General features: G+C 39.2%; 1 protein-coding gene across 38 annotated transcripts in view; it reads right to left on the reverse strand.

The window, feature by feature from the left end:
* Nucleotides 1-19,051, reverse strand: part of SH3D19 (SH3 domain containing 19) — a 196,319-nt gene that overhangs the window by 82,924 nt on the left and 94,344 nt on the right. For 21 of the 38 annotated variants that reach the window (XM_045392938.3, XM_005556066.5, XM_074040578.1 and 18 more), the window contains one exon: nucleotides 18,644-18,683. The exons of 3 other annotated variants lie outside the window; for them this stretch is intronic. In XM_045392938.3, coding sequence (XP_045248873.2) covers nucleotides 18,644-18,683 — 40 coding nt within the window. Of the gene's footprint in view, nucleotides 1-18,643; nucleotides 18,684-18,764; nucleotides 19,018-19,051 lie in introns of those variants that run through there. 14 more of the 38 variants (XM_065545580.2, XM_065545578.2, XM_074040591.1 and 11 more) reach the window with 3 other exon arrangements.

Below are 19,051 nucleotides of genomic sequence, written 5' to 3' on the forward strand. Positions count from 1 at the left end.
CTATCTCACAAAAAGTTCACATACAGTTGAATGCTGAGAGGAAAACACACACAGACACACACACACACACAACACATTAAGTGAGAGTTGTGATTTAATTACCAAAGAATCTTAAGTACTGTCTTCTTTCACTGAACATCCCATGGCTGGAAGATTTAAATCAGAGGCAATGGTGGAGGAAAGGGGACAGAATCTTCAATAGTGTCAGAAAATGATCTAAAACTTTTATCACTCCTGGGATTTATTCATAAAATATAACATGTCAGGGAGTATATACAAATAAATGATTGGATATTTACAGGTCTGGCTGTATTTTGTGTTGTTTTAGAAAATCCTACATTAAAGAAGGGTTTTGTGTGTGTGTGTGTGTGTTTGTGTCTGTGTGTGTGTTTTGCCTTTTGTTGATGAAAAAAGACAAAACAATAAAGTCTTCTATTGCTCACTGGCATAGATCTGATGTCATTGTTCATAAGACAAGCAATACACTTCCCTCTTCACACAACATATTATATGGCATGGCTTTTGTTTCTCCATAAATACTGTAAAGTACTACCCTACTCTATTTTCTCAATATATTCATGGCATCCTAATCTATATGGAAATAAATTCTAGAATCAAGGCTATAGTTTTGGTAGTCCTAAAACCAATGTGAGTATGTTAGGTATGTGACTTTCAATTACAGTAATTTTATCATTATTTCTTCTAATGGTATTGCATTGCCTTGTGAGGTTAAAACAACCAAAACCCCTTTAAACTTGAATTAAATTAAAGGAGTTTTTATTATGAGCACACAAAGGTATCCTGGGAATGGGTATGAACAGGAAGTACAGCTAAACTTTGGGCAGTGCTGGGAAACAAGGCAGCTTCTCGTGCACGCTCTCATTCTTCCTCACTTCCTCTCTGGGACCACATCATCTCTGCTTCAGTTTTCGCAGTCTTCTTCACTTGAACTCCCTGTTCATTCACTGGCATCCCTGGCCGGTGTTCATCAGCATGCATATCCTACCAACCCCAAATCTAAATAATTTTAAAGCTCCAGAAACCATGGCTGTCTTTTAGTTTAAACTGTCTTTTAGTTTAAACTTTCAAGAGAAAAAACTTGATTAGCACACCCTATAGGATAGAGTTCTATCAACTATGGCCAAATGGGGTAGGACCATGTGGAAACCTGGCCACAGGTGCCTTTCCTTCAGCTGAGATTGGAGGCTTGGGAGGCAGTTCTCAGGGATGCAGTGCAACCACCACTACTGCATGAGATACGATTTAGTAGTAGTGCATCACCATCTTATCGTTCAAAACTATGGAAAAAAACTAACACTGAAATGCAGGCCTAGAGAATCTACAAGAGGAGCAATTACAGGGGTTGTTTCCTGAGTGACTGGTAAAAGCTTTGAAACCCAAGGCCACCGGGAAGTAGCCTAACAGTTTATCATGCTTTTTCCATTAGCTGTTTTACTTCTGAGTGGTCTATCTTTTCCTACGTTGAGTGAGAGGGCAAAGACGACATCCTACATTCAGAATGAGAGGAGGTTAGGTTATGCTCAAAGAAATGCAATGAGCTTCCCAAAAGGAAGTTGATCACTGTGTGGAAAAATTAGCACTAGTGAAAAGAGAGGACCAAATCTGTATCTTTTCTTCAGGTAGCCAAAGGTAATATTTTGCCACTATGTCAGAGGCCTGCGGGACTCTCAACAGTTCCTATCAACTCCAGACTTTACCAGTGCATATAAAGCAGGCATGTGTAACAGTGTGCTTATCCAAGCACGAAGGGATGGCACAAATGTATAAGAGCAAATAGCGCCTGGATCAAGGTGTTTATGCAGATGCTGGCTTATGTTCCTTCACAGAATCCCATCATGACCACACACCCTGGCTTGAGTTGAGAATCCTTGAGGACAATAATAATGCAATTGTAGTTTCTTATGACAAAACTAACAAACATCAAACTGATATGTCAGAAAGAACTTCTGGGTTACAGAGACTTGAAGAGCCCCGACCTTGAAAAGCAGAGATAACACTGAAAATCATTTCCAAGTGGGTTTAGTCTGCTTAACTGAGGTCCAAAGCAACTATGATAATCAATGTTATGTGTCAACTTGGCTGAGCTACAGTCTCCAATTATTTAATGAAGCATTAATTTACATGTCGCTACAAAGGCATTATGTCAGTGTGATGAAAGTCTATCAGTTGATAGGGCTTTATCAGGGTATGGGAGATTGTCCTACCAAATCTCTGTGGGCCTGATTTAATCAGTTGAAAAGCCTGAAGAGCAGAGCTGAGGCTTCCCTAACGAAAAGAAATTTCACCTGTGGATGGCGGCGTCCATCCATGGATGAGAGTTCCAGCCTGCCCTTCCTGGGGGCCTGCCTTACGAAATGCTGACTTGCTTAAATCAGCTCCAACAATCACATAAATATTTCCCTGCAATAAATCTTTCTCTCTCTCTTTTTTTTAAAAGATGGAGTTTTGCTCTTGTTGCCCAGGTTGGAGTGCAATGGTGCAATCCTGGCTCACTGCAACCTCTGCCTCCCGGGTTCAAGCGACTCTCCTGCCTCAACCTCCCAGGTAGCTGGGATTACAGGCATGTGGCACCACACCTGGCTAATTTTTTGTATTTAGTAGAGACGAGGTTTCACCATGTTTATCAGGCTGGTCTCCAATTCCTGACCTCAGGTGATCCACCCACTTTGGCATCCCAAAGTGCTTGGATTACAGGCATGCACCACTGCTCCCGGCCCCAGTAAATCTCTTAACATACATCTCCTACTGGTTCTGTTTCTCTGGTTGAACCCTGACTGATAAAGCAACTAAATAATTATAATAACCCCAAGAGATCGGTACTTTAATTAGCTCCATTTATAGATGAGGAAACTGAGGTAAAGAAAGATGAAGAAACTTGCCCAGGGAACCCAGCTCCCAAGTGGTGAAACTGGGATTCTAACCCAGTCAGCCTGATGCCTGGACCTAAGTACTTCACACACTGTTCCACAGCTTCTCTGAGTAGTTCTACCAATGCAGGCAGAAACCAAACAGCTGAAAAAGTATTTCTTTTTTTTTTTTTTTTTTTGAGAGAAAGCCTCACTCTGTCACCTAAGCTGGAGTGCAGTGGCGCAATCTTGGCTCACTGCAACTTCTGCCTCCCGGGTTCAAGTGATTCTCCTGCCTCAGCCTCCTGAATAGCTGGGATTACAGGTGCTCACCACCACACCCAGCTAATTTTTTGGTATTTTTAGTAGACATGGGGTTTCACCATGTTGGCCAGGCTGGTCCCGAACTCCTGACCTCAAGTGATCTGCCCACCTTGGCCTCCCAAAGTGCTGGGATTACAGGCATGGGCCACCGCACCCAGCCTAAAAAAGGATTTCTTAAAAATCATTTTGGATTGCCCTAAAAAGCCTCCAAACTTGGACATGACCTGAGAGTATTTTTAAAATTCATTTTAGATCACCCTAAAAGTTCCCCAAATTTGAGCACAGACAGTCCAGATTTCAAATACAGGCTTAAAGGTTATGCACTGGTGTCTATGCCTTGAATCCAGGTGATCTGACTCCTGAATGGCTTCAGAAAGGCCTCTGAAAAGCTCCGAGCATACAGATTTCCAGAGGCTGTGGATTAGCACAAGACCCCTTTTGGAAAGCACTCTTTTGGGATCAGAAATAAAAATAACAGAAATGGGTTAAAAAAATCTGAGCATTCTAACATAAAAATATGAGTTACACTGGAAGAAACACTAGTCTTATTGGACACCTTCTAGAACAGAGTTCTATTAGCTATGGCCAAATGGCATAGGACCATTTTCTTCTGGTTCATACATAAACAACACAGGGAAAGGGAAGAACCTCAAAGAATGTTACAGAGGTAAGAATGCAACCCTTCATTAAGACAATTTGGTAGTATATATGAAAAGCCTTAAAATGTTTATATATTTTTTGTTCCATTAATTCTACTGCTAGGAATTTATCACAAGGAGACAATCAGTGATGGTCCATAAAAATACAGGCATAAGAATCTGATTACAGGATTATTTATAATAGTAAAATCTTGAAATAACCTAAACGTCTGATAATAGAAAAATAAAGTTTGGTATACTGCATGATGAAATGCCATGAAAATCATGTTATGGGAAAATGTTTATATAAACTATTGTTTTATGAAAATAAGTTTATACATCCCATCCCGAGTTTTTTTTGTTTTGTTTTGTTTTGGTTTTTTTTTTTTTTTTTTGAGACAAGTCTCACTCTGTCGCCCAGGCTGGAGTACGGTGGCATGCATCTTGGCTCACTGCAAGCTCCGCCTCCCGGGTTCATGCCATTGTCCTTCCTCAGCCTCCCGAGTAGCTGGGATTACAGGTGCCCGCCACCACGCCCGGCTAATTTTTTGTATTTTTAGTAGAGACGGGGTTTCACCGTGTTAGCCAGGATGGTCTCGATCTCCTGACCTCGTGATCCGCCCGCCTCCGCCTCCCAAAGTGCTGGGATTACAGGCGTGAGCCACCGTGTCTGGCCACCCAATTTTTTTTTTTAAAGTACACCAGGGATGCACAAAAGAAAGACTGAACCACCAATATACAAATAGCAATTATCATTGACTATTAGTGATTTTTTCCCCTTTTTTGTATTTTTACAAACTTTCTATAATAGGCATGTTTTATTTTGTATTTTGTAGTAACAAAATTTAATTGTTTGTTGCTGCTGCTGTTGTTTTTTCTTCTGAAACTGGGTCTTGCTCTGTCACCCAGGCTGGAGTATAGATCATAGCTTACTGCAGCCTTGTGACCTCCCAGGCTCAACCCACCCTCTCATCTCAGCTGTCAGGAGTTCGAGAAAAGCCTGACTATCTCTACTAAAAATACAAAATTAGCCGGGCATGGTGGCACATGCCTGTAATCCCAGCTACTCGGGAGGCTGAGGCAGGAGAATCACTTGAACCCAGGAGGCAGAAGTTGCAGTGAGCCGAGATTGCACCATTGCACTCCAGCCTGGACAACAAGAGCAAAACTCTGTTTCAAAAAAAAAAATAAAAAAAATAGTGAACTTAATGGATAAATGTTGTGTGTGTTCTGATTGTTCCCCTGGCAGTTCCCCCATCTTTTCCCCTCTCCTTGGGTCTCCTTATTCCTTGAAACAATATTGAAATTAGGGCAATTCATAATCCTACAGTGGCCTCTAAGTGTTCAAGTGAAAGGAAGAATTGCACTTCCTTCATTTTAAGTTGAAAGCTAGAAATGATTAAGTTTAGTGAGGAAGGCAGGTCGAAAACTGAGATAGGCCAGAAGCTAGGCCTCTTGCACCACACATTTAGCAAAGCTGTAATTAAAAAAAAAAAAAAAAAAAAAAAGATTCTTGAAGGAAATTAAATGTGCTATCCCACAGACCACGTGAATGATAAGAAACTGAAACAGCCTTGTTGCTGATATAAAGTTTTAGTGGTCTGGATAGAAGATCAACCCAGCCACAACACTCCCTTAAGCCAAAACCTAATTTAAAACAAGGTCCTAACTCTCTTCAATTCTATGAAGGCTGAGATAGGTGAGGAAACTGCACAAAAAAAGTGGGAAGCTAGTAGAGGTTGGTTCATGCAATTTAAGGAAAGAAGCTGTCTTCAGGACATAAAAGTGCAAGGTGAAGTTGCAAGTGCTGATGGAAAAGCTGCAGCAAGTTATCCAGGAGATCTAGCTAACATGATCGGTGAAGGTGGCTACACTGAACAACAGATTTTCAGTGTAGATGAAGTAGCCTTATATTGGAAGAAGATTCCATCTAGGACTTTCCTAGCTAGACAGAAGTTCATGCCTGGCTTAAAAACTTCAAAGGACAGGCTGACCCTTGTTAGAGGCTAATGCAGCTGATGACTTTAAGTTGAAGCCAATGCTCATTTACCATTAAATAATTTTTTATTTTTTAGCGACAAGGTCTCACTCTGTCATTTAGGCCAGAGAACAGTGCTGTGATCAAGGTTCATGGCAATCCTCCTGCCTCAGCCTCCCTGGGACTACAGGCACATGCCAACATACCTCGCTAACTGTTATTTTTTGTAGAGACAGGGTCTTGCTATGTTGCCCAGGCTGGTCTCAAACTCCTGCCCTCAAGCAATCCTCCTGCCTTGGCTGCCTGAAGTGCTGGGATTATACGTGTGAGGGGCATCTGGCCTCATTTACCATGTTGAAAGTCCTAGGGCCCTTAAGAATTATGATAAATCTATTCTGCCAGTGCTCCATAAATGGAATAACAAAGCCTAGATGACAGCATATCTGTTTATAGCATTGTTTACTAAGTATTTTTAAGCCCATTCTTGAGACCTATTGCTCAGGAAAAAAGATTCCTTTCAAAATATTACTGCTCATTGACAATGCACCTGGTCACCCAAGAGCTCTGATGCAGATGTACAGGGAGATTCATATTGTTTTCATGCCCACTGATACAACATCCAATCTGCAACCCATGGATCAAGAGTCATTTTGACTTTGAAGTCTTATTATTAAAGAAATATATTTTGTAAGGCCATAGTTGCCATAGATAGTAATTCCTCTGATGAACTGGGGCAAAGTAAATGGAAAACCTGGAAAGGATTCACTATTGTAGATGCCATTAAGAATATCTGTGATTCACGGAAGGAGGCCAACGTAACAACATTAACAGGAGTTTCGAAGAAGTTGATTCCAACCCTCATGGATGACTTTGAGGGGTTCAAGACCCCCATGGAGAAAGTAACTGCAGATGTAGTGGAAATAGCAAGAGAACTAGAATTAGAAGTGGACCCTAAAGATGTGACCAAATTGATGTATCCGATGATAAAGCTTCAGTGGATGAGGAGTTCCTTCTTCTGGATGAGCAAAGAAAGTGGAATTTATTCCCGGTGAAGATGCTGTAAACATTGCTGAAATGACAACAAAGGATTTAGAATAAATTTAGTTGATAAAGCAGTGGTAGGATCTAACAGGATTGGCTCCAATTTTGAAAGAAGTTCTACTGTAGGTAAAATGGTATCAAACAGCATTGCATGCTACAGATAAATTGTTTGTGAAAGGAAGAGTCAATCGACGTGGCAAACTTCATGGCTGTCTTATTTTAAGATACTGGGACCAGGAGTGGTTGCTCACCCCTGTAATCCCAGTATTTTGGGAGGTAGAGGTGGGTAGATAACTTGAGCCCAGGAGTTCAAGACCAGCCTGGGCAACATGGTAGAACTCTGTCTCCACAAAAAAAATACGAAAATTAGTCAGGCATGGAGGCATACACCTGTAGTCCCAGCTACTTAGGGAGCTGAGGTGGGAAAATTGCTTGAGCCCAGGAGGTCAAGGCTGCAGCAAGCCATGATTGCACCACAGCATTCCAGCCTGGGTGACAGATCAAGATCCTGTCTTGGGTGGGGGTGGGGGGGAGACAGGAATTAATAATATGAATTTATTTATTTATTTGACAGAGTCTTGTTCTGTTGCCCAGGTGTGTGGTGGTACAATCCTAGCTCACTGTAGCCTCGAACTCCTGGGCTCAGGGCTTAATCCTCCTGCCTCAGCCTCCTGAGTATCTGGGACTACAGGTGCATGCCACCGTGCCTGGCTAATTTTTAAATTTTCTGTTGCCCAAGCTGGTCTCAAACCCCTGGCCTCAAGCAATCCTCCTGCCTTGGCCTCCCAAAGTGTTGGGAATACAGGCGTGAGCCACCACACCCAGCCTCATGAAAATATTTTGAAGACCGTAGTTCAGTCTACAAGGCTTCTTCTACCTTGAGTTTCTCTTCAGAATCCGTAACCAAGAGAAACTACTGGGCAATAGATAGTGATAAACTTTAAGTCCTGCCTGTCATTCCTTGATAGCATCCCTGAACTGCCTGCAGAAGGCAGTGTGCCAAGGAAAAACATTATCTTGAGGAAACAGGTTTATAGTTGAGGGACCGTTTGTATTGTAGACACAATGTTACTCTGAAGGCTTCAAACAATCGATACTTTCATTTTTTATTTTTTTAATTAACAAAGGATACTGATTCTCAATCCTCCTGTCCAAAAGGAAGGAAGGTCACCAACGAGTCCTTTCAGATTCCTGCCTTAAATTTTGCTGCATTTAGAAGTGTTGCAAAAGAGCCGGTTTGCTCACTCTGCATTTCTGGAAACATGGCCTACAACTAAAATGAGATTAGAAGTGGCAAAAACTTATTACGAGGGCAGAAATGAATGCTCGGATTTATTATGCAGAGGAGCTGCTAATCAACAAAGATACTTCTAACCTTGAAATTGAATTCTTGGGACCAGGCCTGATTTCTGGTTTCAGGAAAGGGTTTTACCTTTTTTTTGACGGAGTCTTGCTCTGTTGCCCAGGCTGGAGTGCAGTGGCACACTCTCGGTTCACTGCAACCTCCGCTTCCTGGGTTCAAGTGATTTTCCTGCCTCAAGCCTCCTGAGTAGCTGGGATTACAGGATTATGCCACCATGCTCGGTTAATTTTTGTATTTTTAGTAGAGACGGGGGTTTCACCATGCTGGTCAGGCTGGTCTCGAACTCCTGACCTCGTGATCCGCCCACCTCTGCCTCCCAAAGTGCTGGGATTACAGGCGTGAGCCACCGCACCTGGCCAGGGTGTTACCTTTAAGGACAAGACTGAATTCCGATCAACAGCAGTTTACTTTTGATGAGACAGGAGGTGACTGAGCTAATGAACGACTGTTCAGCAATTCTGTCCTAAGATTTTTCCAGGAATTACCTGGTACACTTCTGTGGCATACAGTCATAATCAATACATTTGAAGAACGTAATGTATGCTGTGTTTAATAAAGGGAAATATTTGAATAAAAATTTAAAGTCCACTTGCACAAGAATATTTATTAGTTGGAGTAAAACCATAACCTAAGGACAGACTGAGGGCCACAAAGGTGTATACAAATTTCACTTGACTACAGGCTGTTTAACCGAGATTCTGTAGAACTGTATAAACAACTACTTCTAAATTACACTGCAGAAAGGTAAATAACTAATATAAAATATAACCCAAGGGAAGAGAGGAAAGAATTAGGATGAAAAAAGTTTAAGGTCCAGGAGTTCCATGCGCCCTAGACTGCTAAGAAATGGGTGGCCAACATGCCCATCTTGAGAAAAAGCAATAAACACAGGACCAGCTGCTGTTCCAAAGTTAACTGCCTGCTGATAGTTTAATTTGAAACAACTTCAGAAAAGCCCCACACTAAGTACCATGGCAGTGGTAGACCAGCCAATAAAACTTTTCAATTACCCAACTGATACACCATATAAATGCTTCATTTTCATTCCCATCACACTAGGGAGAAATGCTAAAGTTACATTTCTGAAAACCACAACAAAACAACACTGTGTGTGTGTGTGTGTGTGTGTGTGTGTGTGTGTATTCTCTGCAGGACGACAAAAAAATGTTAATGGTCCTTTCACATCTTCCTTTGCAAAAGAATTTCCCGCCCACAAAACCTGTATACATTGAAATGTTTCACATTGTTTATGGCATTACAGATGCTGCAGCAAAAGTAATGTTTCTCTTATAGCTTAGAAAACATAATGCCAGAAAGTAATTATACACAGCCATAGTTTATAGAGGTACAGGCATCAAAACATATGGTCAGGGAAATGCTACAGAATTACAGTATTAAACTAACCTCAGCAGAGCATGGTATTTTGATAGATATACTTAGAAAAGAGAACAGCTAAAATAAATTAAATCTTTTGCTTTTAGCTAATCTATTTAAACCACAATGTGATGACAGTTAAGTGTCAAAATAAAATCTTCAACAACATCTTCATAAGATCAACAACAGGATACCAATGCAGAGAACAAAGACCCTTTCAAATTCTTAATGATATAATGATTGCTATAAGTTTTAACATCACCAACTATTAACTAGGAGTGTACTAAACTATGCGCTACAAACATTCTGCATGTTGTTTCAGTCTCTCCCGGTGCTGGGTGACATTGCAGGTCACACTATGGGGAGGGAAGTTGTAATGGGCTCTAGAGAACTTGGAACAGTACCAAACACCAGGAAGCTATCTGAGATTTGGGAAGAAAACAGACATGTACGGTATACAGTATTTAAAAACTTAAAGTAATTGTGAATGAAAACAAGAACTTAAAAAAATCTATCTTGGAAGAACAATAAAGGTTTTCCTACATATCTATACACAAAGATATGAACATAAAGATGCTTATTGCAACATCATTTCTAACTGCAATGAATTGGAAACAACCTAAATGCTATCAATAAAGGGCTGGTTAAATGAATTATAATAAGGTTACACTGGAAATTTTTATGCAGTAGTTAAAAAAATAATGAAGTAGAAACTGACATGGTAATACTTTCTAAATAAGTGAAAAAGGCAAATTGACAGAAATACATATATATGTATATATACAGATATACAAACATACATATAAGCACACATACTACACATACACACATATAGCCCCATTTTTTTCTAAATATTATTTAAATATATGCTATATATACACATAGAAAGCAGACTATGATAGACACTGAACCACCACTCCTAAGTCACCCATGGGATAAAGGCAGACACCACACGTTTCTGTACCACTAAAAAATGTTTTCATGAGATACTCGTAGAACTCTTAAGTGACAAAAAGGAGACAAAAATTCTCAGAGAAATACAAGATGCTTCTGGTAAAAGGAGACATGGGAGCAGGACTATAAGTAGAGGTAAAATCTGAACAGTGTTTAATCAATTGTTTTCTGAACATTCCTGACTATTTCCTCTATTTAATTTTTCTCTTTAAAAAGAATTCACTCAATTTTATACTCATGCCCTATAAAAACATCTTCTTCACTGTTATAGGATTCAAGGTCTCCTGATGGCATTTTTTAAAAAAAATTATGAAAATATGCAGAGTTTTTTTTTTTTTTTTTTTCCTTTGTTAAGAGACAGGGCCTCAGTCTGTCACACAGGCTGGGATACAGTGGTGTGATCATAGTTCACCACAGTCTCAAACTCCTGGGCTCAAGCAATCCTCCTACCTTAGCCTCCCAAGCAGCTAGGACTATAGGCATGAGCCACCATGCCCAGCTAATTTCTAGGAGTTTAAAAAAGTATAGATAATACTGCAAATCCTATCACTTAGCTTAAGAAATAAAGCAGTAAAGATACACTTGAAGCTCCCTGTGGATCCTTTCCCGGCCCATCCATTTGATAATCAATATTCTAATTTCACTATTTATGACTTCCGCACATCTTTTCATACTTTTAGTACCTATATGTAGTCATAAAAATATACAACAAACAATGTATTGTTTGTGTTTTGCCATGTGGTCCTTGTTGGTAACAACTGTCCTGTTGTAATGTGAAAGCAGCCCAAGATGATATGCAAATGGGCATGGCTGAGTTCCTATAAAATTTTAATTACAAAATGGTGGCAGGCCAGATTTGACCCATTTGCTGACCTCTGCTTTATATAAATGGTATTATACTGTATCTATCCTTCTACAGCTTGCTTCTGTCATCCAAAATTATGTTTATGAGATTTATCCATGTTCTCACATACTACATATCCTTACTTCAAACAGGGCTACTCTGAACTGACAAAGATTCTGAATCTCTTCCCAGTCCCATCTGTGTACTTCCTTGTAAAATCCAGTTTTGGCAGTAAGTCAGTTTAGCAAGAATCCTCATCTTCAATATCAGATTACTCTTAACACCTGATCAGGTTCAATCCCCCACCATCCTCCTGGTGATGTCTAATTACCCTGGTCTGACTTCAACAAGAATCCTATTATGTCAGCTTAGCCTTAATCCCCTTGATCCCCGATGTTTCCTCTCAGTAATTTTCTATCCACTGACCCCCACACCCTGCTCCTTTACTATAAATTCCCACTTGCTCATGAGTTGAGCCCGACCTATCTCCCCCATTGCAAAACCTCATTGCAGTTGTCCCTATACCTATCATGATGGTCCTGAATAAAGTCTTCCTTACAGTTGTACCAAATTACATACTCTCATATGTACTTGGTATTTTCAGTCTTTGAGATTTCTGTGCCAATTCCATGGAAGTGAAATGGTATCTCATTATCACGTTAGCGCACATCTTAATCCTAGCAAGGTGAAGAATCTTTTCCTATATTAACTGGTTACTTAGGTTTCATCTTTTATGTGTCCCCTACCCATATTTACTTGTCTTTTTCTTCCTTATACATAGTTTTTCTTTATCCTGGATACTAACTTTTGTCGCCTACGTGTACTGCACAGTCATTACTCCCCTCTTCACGTGCTTCTGATGTATTCATGTACATACATTTTAAATTTTCACATAGTCAGATTTATCAATCTTTTTCTTCATGGTTTGTATTTGCTGAACCTTAAGAACTCTACCTCATAAAGATATTCTTATACATTTCTTTAAAATGTTTCCATTTTACTTCTTTCATTTCTTTAGATTTTTATCTCATGTCGTAAGATAAATCAAATTCTGTGTAGATTAAAAATATGGATAATCAGTTATTCAAGCACCATCTGTTGACATCTGCTTTCCCTCACTGATCTGTAATGTTGCCTCTATCATATCACGTGACACAGAACTCTATGTATTCATCTATGTCTGCAGGCTCTTTAGTCTGCTTCAGCAACCTATTTCTATGTTTGCTGACAAAAAACTGTCTTAATTACTTACAAGAGTCCACCTCTCCTCTTTGATCTTCAAAATTGCCTTGGTTAGTCTTGCTCTTCCTTACACATTTTAGAATCACTTTGCTGAATTTCCATTTTCTTCTATGATGTTTTTTAAATTTTATTTTATTATTATTATCCTTTAAGTTCTAGGGTACATGTGCACAACGTGCAGGTTTGTTACATATGTATACTTGCGCCATGTTGGTGTGCTGCACCCATCAACTGGTCAGCACCCATCAACTCACCATTTACATCAGGTATAACTCCCAATACCACCCCCCCTCCCCCCTCCCCATAATAGGCTTCTATGATTTTTAATGAAATTTCATTTAATTTTATTAATGGATATCAAAGGGGATTATGACAGCTGACTGTAAGAAGGCTTTAGGGAGGCCAAGATTCAAATGACAATTTTTGAGAAATAGAGTTAAGGTTCTTTGTTTTGCCGCCTTCTTTTTTTGCTTCTGTAAAATATTTCCTTGTAGTAGGTAAAACATTTGAGATGAATTAGGTGGTAATTCAGACCCCTAAGTCATCAAGATCTATTATTTAGAGCTGGTGGGGTGGTAAAAAGAGCTCTTAATTTTCTGTTCGTGGCACTGACTGCCATAGGGCTTAACATTCTTATTATCTTTAGCTCCTACTTCCCTCTAATTAGTTTCCCAAACTGCCATTCCATGGTACTTTTTTCTAGATGTTATTAATATGTCTGGGAAAAGAAGTTATAAATTCAACTAAATTTTCAAATGGGTGTGTAGTATAGCTCTCACTTGGAGTTTTATAATGTACTTGAGTGTATCAAAGACTCTGAGGAGCATCACAGTAAAGAAATATGTCTAATTTTCTTTAACTCGCCATTTCATAAGCTTTTCTGCATATTAACACTTATTTCTTGACATACTGATTAATAATCTACAGAAGAGAGTTCTGTGGGACATCAATTTGGGAAATGGTGTGTTTAAACTAATAAGGTTGAGACAAGAACAACTTAGAGATTTCTCACATGTATATCAATCAATCGGCAGCAAGCAAATCAACATCAAAACAAAGTAATCAAAAAACACCCAGGATGCCTTTGGCTTGGGGTCTTGGTGTTGGCCTACATGTGATAAAACTTTTCCTTTAACTTGACAAGAATTATGTTTTCCTTCTTAGTCTAGCACTGAAGTGAAAGAACAGGCAGACGTCCCAGATTTATTCACCTCTTACTATGAAAGCTATAGGAGTGCGTGGTCTCTAAAAACACAAACAAGAGAAATGCATTTCTGTTATCCCTGCGGGGCTTTGAGCCCATCATTCTTGTTGCTGAGTGGCCTGAGAACCGAAAAACATACCAAAATTAAATGACTTTTTGTTTATATTTTCTTCTTTCTGCTCTGTTGATGCAGCAGGTATTAATCTGCTTGATGCACTGCTGGCCTGGCAGGGTAGCCCTGCTCAGCTGAGGATGGCAGGAGAAGAACAGGTCACCGCCAATGTCAGTAGATACCCTGGACAGAAAACGAAGGCCTTTCCTGAAAAAAACACTTCCCCTTTCTTATAGGGCATTACTTCTTGCTGTTGTAACACACATATCCAATAATAGTTGTGGGCGAGCTTTTGAGAGTCAGGTTCTTCCTGATTTGCAAGGGAAAAATACTGCCATTTCCCTTTCTCTCCTCAAAATACCTTTGGCATTTATTTATTCAACAGTTATTTATTGTTTATTGTGGGCCAGGCAATCTACTAAGTGCCAGGGTTACCAAGACCAGTAACACAGTACTAAAGAACTTGTTTATACTAAAGTATAAATAAGAGATTAAAAATACAGAGAATACTTTCCGAATACCCTCAAAAGTACCACAGCATTGCCTAAAATATAACTGTAAAGACTGGGAACTTCACTTTAGGGTCAATAGATTCTCAGAGATTGGGAGTGTAAGTCCACAATAATGGACCCTACATCAACCTGGAGACTTCTTCTTATATTCTATTGTATCCTCAGCCAGAATAGAGACTCACAAGAGATATTTATTGGCTATTAGTGTACAAGGAGCTGGAGCCATCTAGAATAATGACTTAGCCATGCGTCAATCTTCTCTATTTTTATTTCCAGCGCTAGCTTGTTTAGCTTTTCTTTGACAGTATTACTTCACAGAGTAGCCCATTCCATTTTTGACCAGCTCTGTCAGGAAATTCTTCCTCATTTTGTGTAGAAATATATCTCCCTCCAAGTTCCACCCACAGAGGTGCATTCCGTCCTCCGGGACTCCCAGGAACACACACAACAGTTCTCTCCACTGTTTCTTTCTATTTTGAAATTTTCATGTCTACAAAAAAGCTGAAGAAACAGTATAAGTAACACCGATATGCCTTTCATCTATTCACCAATTATTAATAGTTTCCAATATCTGCTTCTTTATTGCTCATCCTGGGTTTTTTCCCCCTGAATTGAGATTTAGTTGCTAACATAAAACTCTATCACCCTTATATTAATACTTTGGTATATATCTCCTAAGAATCACATTCTCCTGCATAATGACATTTCTATTCTACACCTTAAAAAGTAATGTTTAATAAAATATTATTTAAAATAACATCCATGTTTAAATTCTCTCCTCCCCAACCTTTTTTAAAGTTGGGACTTTTTAGTCCTAGATTTTTTTTTTTTAATTCACATATTAGATTTGGTTGTCAATATATCTTTGGTCTCTCTCTCTCTCTCTCTCTCTCTCTCTCTCTAAGACAGAGTCTCACTCTGTTGCCCAGCCTAGAGTGCAGTGGTGTGATCTTGGCTCATTGCAACCCCCGCCTTGGCCTCACAAGCAGCTAGGATTACAGGTGTGGACCATCATGCCCAGCTAATTGTTAGTAGAGACGGAGTTGGCCATCGCGTTGGCCAGTCTGGTCTTGAACTCCTGATCTCAAACGATTCACGTGCCTTGGCCTCCCAAAGTGTTGGGATTACAGGCGTGAGCCACCGCGCCCGGCCTCTTTGGTCTCTTGTTATCTGGAATATTCTCCCAGCATTTTTTTTTTCCCTAGGACTACTACATAAGTGTACTACTTATCTCACTAGTGCTAATATACATGTTGACCACTTGATTTAGATGGTGACCACTAGGTCTCTCCATTGAAATGGTAAATTTTCCCCCTTTGCAATTAAAAATTGATCTATGGGGTGATATTTTAACAACTTTTCCCAATAACCTTTTCTTCTTCTTCTTCTTTTTTTTTTTTTTAAACAGCAGCTGGTATCTTTTGGTTTCCCAACAACTTTTTACAGAAGTTTTAGCTGCCACTGATGATCTTTGCCTGCATCAACTATTACTTTGAGAATTACAAAATGATGATTTTCTAAGTTCTGTCATTTCTTCTACATGGGATCCATTATCATCATTTTTTTGGATACTGAAATTACCCCAAAATTTGGCCAGTGAAAATCCCTTGATGCTACCATCTCTCTTTTCAACATGGCCCCATTAGTTGAGCACTTCCTAGCTTTCTACCACAACTAGATGTCCAGGATCATCTTGATTTTCCCTTAGCCCAGACCCAGAATCTGCCATTCCTCCAGCGGCCAGGGTTCCTCTTAGTACGGAACAGTATTTATTAGGAAGAATTCTGCTAGTTTCCTCCACGTATCAGCCTCTGGGTGTTTGAAGTCAGTTATCATTTCCATCCCATGCACTTCCCCAAACTTCTACATCTGGGTTAAGTTCTCCCAATTCCTCACACCAGTCTTCCTATGGTTTAGCTTTGACTTTTATCTTACTCTTCTTTTTCATCTTCCCTGTCCCAACTCCGCTGCTATATTCTAGACCAGTGGTCCCCAACCTGACTACGCATCAGAATCACTGTTTAATATACAGATTTTGAGGATTCATTCGAGACTTATTAAACAGAATCTCTGGGGTGGGGCATGGGATTCTGTTTTGTTTTTTAAGGTCCCCATGTGGTATCTATATAGCCAATCCACTGCATACTTAAAATTTTCAAGGTCTTATGGACCCCGAATTGAATAGAATATCAAAAACATGATCTAGGCCGGGTGCAGTGGCTCATGCCTATAATCCCAGCACTTTGGGAAGCCGAGGCGGGTGGATCATGAGGTCAGAAGATCGAGACCATCCTGGCTAACACGGGTGAAACCCCATCTCTACTAAACACACAAAAAATTAACCAGGTGTGGTGGTGGGCGCCTGTAGTCCCAGCTACTTGGGAGGCTGAGGCAGGAGAACGGTGTAAACCTGGGAGGTGGAGCTTGCAGTGAGCCGATATTGCGCCACTGCACTCCAGCCTGAAATACAGAGCGAGACTCCGTCTCAAAGACAAAAAAAAAGTATGATCTAGAGCTACCACTTTTAGACTGAACACTAAACTTCTTTCAGTGTAATCAAATCAGTGCAGACTTTTTTGGGGGAAGGTAGACGTAATGACATAAGATTTTTGATTCATGGTGAATTTATGAAGAACTAAGTCCTTCAGACTTTTTCAAAAATATTGCTAAGTCACATCTCCCTTATCTTTTTATGTTCCACTGGTGTTTCATTCTAAGGATTTGCATTTGCACCTATTAAAATTCATATTGCTCAGTTCAGTCCAATCTTCAGAATGTCAAAGTTCTTAGGGATCCTGTTTTTACCATCCTAAGTATTTTTTACCCTTCCAACTTTATGTCACTCACAGTTAAGCATGCTGTCAAAGTCCTTTCTCTAACATTGCCTTATTTTTATTTTTAACAGAGATGAGACAGTGTTTTGCTATGTTGCCCAGGCTAGTTGTGAGCTCCTGGGCTCAAGCGATCCTCCTGCCTCAGCCTCCCAAGTAGCTGTGATTACAGGTGTGAACCACCATGCCTGGCTGCTATTTTTCTTTAGGTATCTAAAATAAAAGAATCTTATGAACTGTTTAATGATTATGGTGGTAGATACATAATTGTACATGCCTGTCAAAACTAATAAGATTATACACAAAAAAGAATGAATTTTAACATATGTAAATTGTACCTGGAAAACAAAAATCAGTCAATATTCTAAATATCCAGCTATATTCTTCTCTCAGATTAGGTCTCACTAACTTATTTTGATTGACAATTTCTGCAAAATGCATTGCTATTCTAAGTAATGAAATGTTTATAGATTTTATATTTTTATTGATTGAGGTCAGTGAGGATTTGGTTTACCAAAGCAGTCAACCCAATGAGTACATTAACAATTCCCACAACATAAAATATTTTTAAAAGGTGGTGGAATGTGGAATAAAAAGAAATAAATATTAGAAAATTATAATCTTTCATAGTACTGGGTTAAAAATATTAAATATAGCCTGTCAGTCCTGCCTATGAGAAGTCAGACAATATTTCATCTCTAACTTTGACAAGGATTTTTTAATGTACTCTTCAGTGTCAGAGAATTCTAGTGAAATACACTCAGTGTGGTTGAGAGCTTAAGTGATACAACCTTCCCCGCCACTTGAAATACCTAACAAAAATATAAAATAATCCATTTGAATATATATACACACATATAATCTAAAAGTCTAGAAAGAAACGTACCAAAATTTTAGCAATAGCCAGCCATCGCTGGCTGATGGAAGGCAGTCTGGGTTTTGTTTTGTTCTGCTTTTTTCATGCTCTGTATTTTTAAAATATCTTTTAAATTTCTACAGTGAGCCTATATTCATGTTATGATTAGGAAAACAGCAATACACACTTATAAAAATACTGGTTACAGGGAGGGGAGGAAAATAAGTCACAAAAATAAAGAAATGAGAGTAAAATAATTTTTATGAAAATATATCTGTCACTGATAGGAATTCTTAAAATAAAACATGTTTTCCAGGTAGTCAATAGTTTTATATGAAATTTTTATTCAGAGAACGAACAAGATTTCCCTTATGAAGCTTCTCTGAATGCCACAGAAGATTCCAATAGACAGTAACTCTAAAGAGGACACTTACATTGCCTCCCAACAATACTTTTCAAATAAGAAGCTTTATACAGAATTATTAGATACTGTAAATTCATACCTTGAAGAACGGTGTTCTGGTTTATTTCGTTCGTTGCGATCTGTAGAGAAAGAAGATGGTTACATGTGAAAATGTTCTTTAAAAGCTCTGGAAAGAAGTTTTTAAATACCAGCTGCCACACCATTAGATTTCACAAAGGACTGTTCAGAGGCAGTTGTGTCTTCCTAACTATAAGGCTCTTCATTACAGTTCGCCTGACAGAGGCGGAAAAGACACAACGAAGGACAGGCGTAAAAGCTTATGGTTTGTTAAAATCATCTACCTGGAAAACGTATCGTTACATGTATTATTTCATTTTAAAAGATCTTTCCCGTGCTAAATACTTTGCTAACACTAGAAGAGATTTAGCTAAGGAAAGAAAGCAAGGAAACTGCAAAGCCACAGATTACTCAGCTCAAAAAAATCATT

Source organism: Macaca fascicularis, chromosome 5 (genome assembly GCF_037993035.2).
Source record: "Macaca fascicularis isolate 582-1 chromosome 5, T2T-MFA8v1.1".
Lineage (NCBI taxonomy): Eukaryota > Metazoa > Chordata > Mammalia > Primates > Cercopithecidae > Macaca > Macaca fascicularis.